This window comes from Chlamydotis macqueenii, chromosome 1, assembly GCF_036417535.1.
Source record: "Chlamydotis macqueenii isolate bChlMac1 chromosome 1, bChlMac1.mat, whole genome shotgun sequence".
NCBI lineage: Eukaryota > Metazoa > Chordata > Aves > Otidiformes > Otididae > Chlamydotis > Chlamydotis macqueenii.
In genome coordinates this window covers 85,619,323-85,627,921 of record NC_141556.1, presented here as the reverse complement: position 1 = coordinate 85,627,921, position 8,599 = coordinate 85,619,323, and the positions used below count along the sequence as shown (strand labels likewise).

Below are 8,599 nucleotides of genomic sequence, written 5' to 3'. Positions count from 1 at the left end.
AGGTCTGCACTTTATTCAGAAACAATATTCAACCAACTGTGCCCACTGATGCTGATGGTTAGGGTGAGAAAAAGAGCAAGTATTTTTAACAGCAAAGGGCTTCAGATGCTTTTCTACCACGCTCTTCAATGTCTGTAAGGGGGTCACAAGAGAACAAAACCCAAATTCTGGGTGCTTGGGATTTCAGAATATCACAACTTCCACCTTTCCTCTCAAGAATGGGCTTGGGAGTAGCAGAACCTATGTTTTTCTCTCCACCTGCAGATCCAGTAGGATGGATTCTAAGAATCCTTGTTATTCATTCTGTTGCAGTCCCATAAACAGAGATGCGTAGCCAGGGATTTGCTGTTCCTTGCGTCAGCACAATGGATTAGTAAGTTTCCCTCCTGAATCATGGAGCTGACCCAAGAACTACACATGAAATAGCATAGAATTTAGAGTTTTTTACTCTCAACCTCTTTACCTGGTGACATGTCTTATTGCTTACCACATATTGTGCACTAGCTGGAACTTGAGTTCCCCACCAAGCTGGCATACTAAGTGCTGATACACTGAGGCTCGTCTCCATCTGAGTAATAATCTCTCACACAATGATAGGATTCTTTCGGGAAAAAAAAAAGGTCATTTTTTGTTGCCTTTATTATGTCTTTGTAGCTTTGCTAGGCTCACAGCCATAAATAAAACCTACTGATGGCTTTTTAAAGTTGTCTGATACCTTTTGTTGGCAGAGAAGAGGCAACAGGTGCTTGTGATCTGTCCAAGCTATTATTCCATCTCCTTCCCATGTTATTATAACTTTCCCTCCCCCAATCCATTCCCAGTGTATGATGTCAGCCACATTTAGATGCCACCAGTTATTTAGCTCTGCTTTCAAATCATAGCAAGGCTTTTTTTTTGTTCATGGAACAGGACATGTAGTGTACATGGGTGCACATGTAATGCACTCTCTGGTTGCATCAAGTCTTCAAGTAGCATACTAACACCTCTCTTTTTCGTACAGTGAACATCCCTCTCAATTCCCCCAGAACCTTTCCAGAGTTTGAGACTAGTGGAATTATGATGGTGTAAACATCACACTTCAACTGGTTCAAGCTGATTCATATGGACTCGCATGAGTTGGATGCTGTTTAGAATCTTTTTCTGGTGACCAACGAGGGTGATGCCAATACGCTGGATATCTCTGCAAGAGAACAGAGGATGTGAAAGGTGTTAAAATTGTGTTCTGAACAGTCCCAGTCCATTTCCCTGTAGATCCAAATCAATGTGTATGGATATCATCTTTGTCTGAGAAACAGTTGACAAGGCTTCTGCTTTTGCTTGGCAAATGCGTGGGTGGAGGTGGTGTTGGCAGAACTTGGTAGCTTATGATACAAAAAGCAGCAGTGGAAATGGACCATAAAAATGATCAGAGGGCTGGAACACCTCTCCTGTGATGCGAGAGAACTGGCATTGCTGAGCCTGGAGAAGAGAAGGCTCTGGAGAGACCTTTTTGCAGCCTTTTAATATATATAAAGGGGGCTTACAAGAAATATGGAGAGAGACTTTTTACTATGGCTTATAGTGACAGGACAAGGGGCAGCTGTTTTGTTATGATGAGGGTGATGAGACATCGGAGCAGGCTGCCGAGAGAAGCTGTGGATGCCCTATCATTGGAAGTGTTCAAGGTCAAGTTGGATGGGGCTCTAAGCAACCTGATCTAGTAAACAACTCCCTGTCCATAGCAGGGTTGTTGAACTAGATGATCTTTAAAGGTCCCTTACAACCCAAACCACTCTGTGATTCTGTAATTCTAAACATTTTCCTGGCTCCTGTCTTCTACATAACACTTCAACCCAGTATGTGGCATGGCTGATTCTACACATCCCCTTAAAAGTGGTTATTACCTGTGGCAGGTGTCATGAGCATTCTGATGTAACAGTCTCTCTGCAATGCTGACAGTATGTTTTGTAGTGTACATGGGATCAGTATTAGTGCTTATAGAAACAGATTACAAATGCACAGTGGTATGGAGGGTGTTCAGACACCCTAATAAGATGTAAGAAACAGTAGCTACTTTGCTCTGGCTTCCCTCTCCTTTTTAATACGTATGCATTCTCCAAATAGCCCTTATTAAATATTTCTCAAACTGCTTCCAGTTTCTGCATGGAAAACTCAGTGCCTGGTATTTGCCGCTTTCTGCCCCTCTACTTACTCCAGAGTCATGCGTGATATGACATCAAATGTACTCAGACCAGCCTGGTCAAAATTCTCCTTGTAACGGCCCATCTTGATAGCATCCAACCACTCATGGGCATTGCTGAGTGAAGGGAAATCTGGAGGACAGTTGCTCAGGAGAGGCTGAGATGGTCTGCAAAAGAGGCATGTTCTAAATACTCAAGTTATCAACATGTGCTGATCACACTAATAAAGTAAGAGTTATGAAAGGGAGAGAATGCAACCTCTGAAGAGTACAGAATGAAGGAGAAGAATGATATTTATTCTTCATACCCTGACTCCTAAAGTCCCACCTGGATGCCTTGTTTCTAGACTACCCATGTTCCTTTTTCTACTTGAAAACAATCAACCCAACCCAATAAATTGATCCTTTCATACCATTTTAGACTCTCTTAGACACATTCTCTTCTTGTTGCCCCGTATCTTTCCACACTTTCTGGATCTAGATCTATTAGCTGAGCAGAGAATTGCAGTGATGTTTCTGAGGCAGAAATGAGACCTTATACCTTTTTACCTTTGTGACTAGCTCTCCCTCTCCTAGATCCACTCCTTGCATCAGAAAGTAACCTATGAGACAACAAGCACTTTGTTTCAGCTTCAACACCCATTAGATAAAAGTATAGCAGTGAAAGGCCAAAGAATGACTGTTTATACATGGCATTTGCTCTTTTCCTCATTATCTGAATCCGTGCCAAAGCTATATCTCTCTTTAGGTGCTGTTTTTAGTAAACTGGGCATGACTAGGCTTTCCCCTCCATCAGGGGGAATACATTCCACTGAGACAAGGTTTATGACCATGGAGAAAAACCCTTCAGCCCACCAACCATCTAATCTTAGTGTCATTCACCCACCCAGAGACCTCTCCTTTGCTGATCTCCTGCCTCTGGTTCCACCAGGCTGCAAAATACAGTTGGAAAATACAGATGCAAGCTGCAGTTCTAGTTAGTCTTAGCTACAGATTTCCTTCTCTCCATACGCTAAGGTCTTTTCTTCCCTCTTCCTTCATCACCTCTTGTGATCATAGACTATTGTGTGATCACAGAATATCTTGGGTAGCTGCACCCAGATGTATCCCTCTCTTCATTCCATAACATCCCTTGCTCTTGTTCATCCTCAGTGCACCTCATCATGAGGTTTATCTCCCCTCACATTCAGCACTCACAGCTCCTTATCACTTATTAAGTAATACAGTTCCTCCAATCCTCTCCCTCTTTTTTTTTTCTTCCTATTTGTTTCCATTTTCAGGTAAGAGTGTTGGAAAAAATACTGTATAGCCTGATTCACTGCTTTCTTTTCCTCATGATGCCTACCAAGACACAAGCCCTATTATTTTGCACTAAATCCTCATCTCACCTGCTGCTCCCAGTGCCAGTGGCTTTGAGGGCAGATGGTTTCCGGATAATTTTATCTAGGGCACTGACTATTTGCTCAAATTTGGGTCTCTGGACCCGCTCCTTCTGCCAGCAGTCAAGCATCAGCAGGTGCAGAACAGTTGGGCAGTCTGGGGGTGGTGGCAGGCGATAGTCCTGGTCGATGGCATTAATTACCTGCAGTGAAAGGAAAACAAAGCTTTATCACAGCTGGGAAAATAAAAGACAAACAAGCTTCCACCACTTGGTAGTGTATGACTTTCTTCTACTTGAATTGATACATGACAGAGAGGCAGATATATGTTCTCACCACATCTAAAACTTACATCCTGATTGGACATGTCCCAGTAAGGCCTTTCACCATAGGACATCACCTCCCACATGACAATGCCATAGCTCCAGACATCACTGGAGGAGGTGAACTTGCGATACTGTACAGCTTCAGGGGCAGTCCAACGGATGGGGATTTTGCAGCCCTAGAAAGCAGCCAGAGAGCAACCAGAATGTTAGTGAGATAAGGACTGTTTGTGCAAATGACATCACTGATCAGATGCCAGTAGCACAACACAACTCTGAGCATGGAGTGTTTGTCCAGTTGATGTTGTCTTGTAGACATTGTTGGTTTAAATTCAAACTACGTTCTATTGACATATATGGATGAAAATACAGAATCATGCCTCCTTGCTGCTACAAATCCCATGATGTAATAGGTTTTAGCTTTTATAGCTCTTCTTTGCAGCATTTCCATTTCACATGTCAGAGTGGATTAGATATTGAGTTATTTTTTGTTTTTACTGGTTTGAAACAGATAGCCCACAAGATAGAAGGCTCTACCCTACTGGTCTCTCTGATCTTAAGATGGACTAAAAAGGGTACACCAAATCAAGAAGAACACAGAAAAAAATAGCTCACTCTATAGTGGTAACTCACCAGAGCTGCAGTATAGGTGGGATTTGAAGCATCATCCTCCAGAAAGCGGGACAAACCGAAGTCTGACACCTTGCACACAAGGTTACTGTTGACTAAGATGTTACGTGCTGCCAGGTCACGATGTACATAGTTCATGTCTGAAAGGTAGCGCATGCCAGCTGCAATCCCCCGTAGCATTCCCACCAGTTGTAACACACTAAACTGCCCCTCCTTCTGCTGCAAGTAAGGAGGCAAACATAGGCTTTTATGACCACAGAACATGAAGCCAACAGGGAAGGCTAACAGAGAGCAAGGTCACAGGGTGGATTATGAAGTTAGAGAACACACATCTTAACTTCAATCAAAATCTGGAGGTTCAGGGACAGCAAATAAGAAAGGAGGGTGGGCATAAGGCAACGAATCTCAAATTAAGTCAGACACTAGTGACCTTTTGCTGAAGACAAAACTCATCTTGTGGTGATATCCTCCTTTAGTATCCTACATCTAGTCTCATTAACTACTAAGATGGCTAAATGAATGGGAGCAGACAAATACAATTTTACTGTTTAAGATCTTTACAATGGGTTCATGTGCTTCTCAAAATATATCAGCCAAAGCATTTGTGGTTGAATTAGCATATGAATAAGTTAAGAAAAAGGTAAGTGAAGCATCTATACTACAAAAATGTCTGTGTTTATGTTTCTTTACTAGAAAAAACACTGGAAACTGAGTCAAAAAATACTACATTTCATTACTTCATTACAATGTTGAAATTTGAAAACATTCAGTGGAATAAAGTTTGAATAACATTATTAGAAAGGCAAACTTTGGAGCATGCACATAAAGAGCTGTATACAAAGATAAACAACTTAGTACTCTTTACCATTAATTATTTGAGCTGGAGAAGTCTAAAATAAATTTTATATGATGGGTAAGCTTTTGGAATATTTTCACCATGTTGGCCCAAAACCACATACTCTGGTAATTTGCTATTATTTCTATTGCACCTGAAGAGGGCAACTGAAGACTTATAGAGACAGAAGTGAAGAAGGAGGACAGGCAAAATTATCAGATCTGAGACTGGCACACAGCAAGATGAAGAGGTAACGGTTGTGGGAGACTCTGGTTGTGGTACCCTGAGGAAGGAATCCAGTGATCCATTCTCCATGAACTCTGTGACAATCATGACTGGTCGGCTCTTTGTGACCACACCCTCCAGATGGATGACATTGGGATGCTCAAATTGCCCCATGGTGCTGGCCTCGCTCAGGAACTCCCGCCGTTGTTCATCTGTGTAACCTGACTTCAGGGTCTTAATAGCTACTGTGTATTCACGCTTCCCTGGGTGTTTTAGGCGCCCAAAGCACACCTCTCCAAACTCTCCTGTCAGGGAGGGAAGAAACACACCTCAAGTAAGGAAATACAGCAAAGAATTTTAATCAGGTGCACTAAAACATTCTACTGTGGAAGACTCCAGGCGCTGCTTGGAAATAGGGTTACTTGGACTGTTTGGATTAAGGTAAAGTTCTTGATGAAGGCTCTGAATTCAGGCAGGTTGGAGACTACATCTTCAGGGTTCAAATTAGGAGTTCTGAGTCTTCAAAGGGTGTTTTGGAGCCAGCATCTAAGGGTAACTAGGTTAAGATGAATTTTGGTAAAAATGAAGGTTAGCTATCCTGAGACACTTGATGTACCATGGTTAGGTCCACTTCAGGTCAGTAGTGTGCCCAGTCTCAAGATGAACAAGAAGGCACTTCAAAATCTGCAAATTCTCACACTACCTGATCCAATGACCTCCTCAATCTTGATGAAGGACACATCAATCTCCTTGGCAAATTCTCGAATAGCTTCATTGGGATCTTCATAGGTTGAAGGATCAATGTAATACTTCACTCCAAGTCCTGCAGTGAAGGAGACAGCCCAAAACAGCACCAGAATCAAACCGAGATACATTGGTGTTAATGAGTCCTGAAAAGAGATACGCCCTTGCCATCTGTTGCTCAAGAACACTTACCTCGTGCACCGATATACTGCTGCAGGCGGTCTGTATACGGAGTCTCTCGCCTTTTACTGCAGGACATAAAGGAAAGGACAGTCAAAACACACACAAGAGGCTTTCACAGGATGCTGGAGTAGTCTTCTCAGTGTAAGACTCAGAGAATCCTTGAATTTCGCGATAAAAGATGGGTGTTAAGATCCTGCCCATCGTTTGATAACCAGCACATGCTTGTTTTCTATGTGTTAGCTTTTACACCACTGTTTGCATCCCTGCTTTAGATGTGACAAATGACAGGGCCTCCAGGATTATTCAGAAAAAAATATATTATAGTTTAACATTACTGTCTTAGAAGTTTCCATGCTATTCAGGCTAAATTTGCATTTTAATTTCATTTAATTACAACAAATAATTCTTTTCAATACTAATCTAAGGCATCTCCTGTGATATCTTTTAAGTTCTTCAAAAACATTCTACCAGCCATTTACTCTAATGCTTAATTTGTATAAATTTTCCTCAAAGATTAATTCTTCTTTGTTTTTTCTCCTGGTCTCTTAACAGCATTTACTTTGACTATTCTTTTCATAAGTATGGCACCCAAAACCAACCACACAAAGCCAGATGGATAGAAATCTGTTCCATGATGTGATTTTTGCATGTGTACATGCAATAGGTACAGTCTTTACTATTGTAATATTTATTGCATATATGCATATAATTTCCAGTAGGCACAGGTCCTTCTCAGCATAGGCGTTTCTCAGATTTCATTCTCCTCTTAAATGTATGTGATTCAGGCAATTATTTTCCCCACATGATCTCGTTGTTTTATAAGTTTCATCCTATTCTTGGTTTGCTCTAAATGTATTTTCCATTTTCAAGTCACTTCCTTTGTTCCCAGCCATGTTCATTTTTTGTTTCCAAAAATGTACAATTCATGCCAGTTTACAATCTTTTCTAAATCATATTAACTAGATCAGATTTTAAATCAAACCCTGTGGTATCCTGTAGTATCCCTGCTGTATGCATGGATTTATGTTAATTCATAAGCTTTGCTGTTTCAGCATAAGATCTTCTAGTTGCTGAGTGAATGAGCACCTGAAGAGAGATTATCATGAAACGCTGTTACTTTTCTTTACGAACATAAAAAATTCTGTAATTCTAACATGTAACTTTGTGATTATTCTTACTTGTCAGGCTTACTTCTTTCAATTCTGCCAAGATTGCAAAAACACTGATAGTGCTACCTTCAAAATCTATTCTGTTGTGGAAAGAAATTGGCTTTGCTGGGGACCTAAGAGCTCTAACGCTGCTGTTGCATCTTAAAGTCATGTACACATTCTCAGGGTTTTTTACAGGTTACCTGACATACTAATGGTTTTTCATCACCCCAAATTGGCTAAAATAGGTATTTCATATTGTATGGAAAATGTGTACCAATAATTTACAAATCAGGTTAAAATTATAGCATTTGTCTCTATATCTATTCAACCTTTTAAAAAACTATTCATTTCCTGTGATGTTCCTCATTTCCTATATCTTCAAACTTACTTTTAGTATCAAGGAAAAAATTAAAATAGAAATTTAGTATCTCTGCTTTTTCTGAACTGTCTATTAATTGCACATGATCCTTCAAGTATAAACGAATCTATTTTTATGATGTTTCCTTTTATGTAGATACATTTACAGGAACCCATTAACGTCTTTCCACAACACAGTTTTGGTAATATTAATTTATTCTGGGTTTGACCTTTTTTTAGAAAAATATATGCTTTATTGAGTTGTGCACATAATATCACATTTCCAGCTGTAACAAGAAATTATATTTTTAACAGTTCAAAGCTACAAAAGGAGGCAACAACGCAAATGTAACAATATTTGATAAGTCTTTTCCTTCCAGAAAGAAAAATATTAAAAGAGAACATACACAGAAGGAGAAAACAAATGTAGAAAATGGAAGAGAACAAAAAAGAAATAATTAGATGTCACTTTCTAAAGTTAAGTAGTTTATACATTTCTTTAGGTCAGTAGAAAAAGCTAAAAAGTCCCTCTTGTGCAGAGGCAGAGTAGAGCAAAGATACAGAAATTTGTTACTGACAGTCTAGGGGATTAA

At 40.1% G+C, this 8,599-nt stretch overlaps 1 protein-coding gene across 2 annotated transcripts in view; it reads right to left on the bottom strand.

Moving 5' to 3' along the window:
• Window positions 1-428: 428 nt before the first annotated feature.
• Window positions 429-8,599, bottom strand: part of LOC104482467 (ephrin type-B receptor 5) — an 81,819-nt gene continuing 73,648 nt past the window's right edge. For both annotated transcript variants that reach the window (XM_086759043.1, XM_086759051.1), the window contains 8 exons: window positions 6,508-6,563; window positions 6,275-6,394; window positions 5,629-5,876; window positions 4,515-4,730; window positions 3,911-4,060; window positions 3,568-3,761; window positions 2,192-2,347; window positions 429-1,180 (listed from right to left, as the gene is read on the bottom strand). In XM_086759043.1, coding sequence (XP_086615169.1) covers window positions 1,072-1,180; window positions 2,192-2,347; window positions 3,568-3,761; window positions 3,911-4,060; window positions 4,515-4,730; window positions 5,629-5,876; window positions 6,275-6,394; window positions 6,508-6,563 — 1,249 coding nt within the window. In that variant the 3' untranslated portion in view covers window positions 429-1,071. The remainder of the gene's footprint in view (window positions 1,181-2,191; window positions 2,348-3,567; window positions 3,762-3,910; window positions 4,061-4,514; window positions 4,731-5,628; window positions 5,877-6,274; window positions 6,395-6,507; window positions 6,564-8,599) is intronic.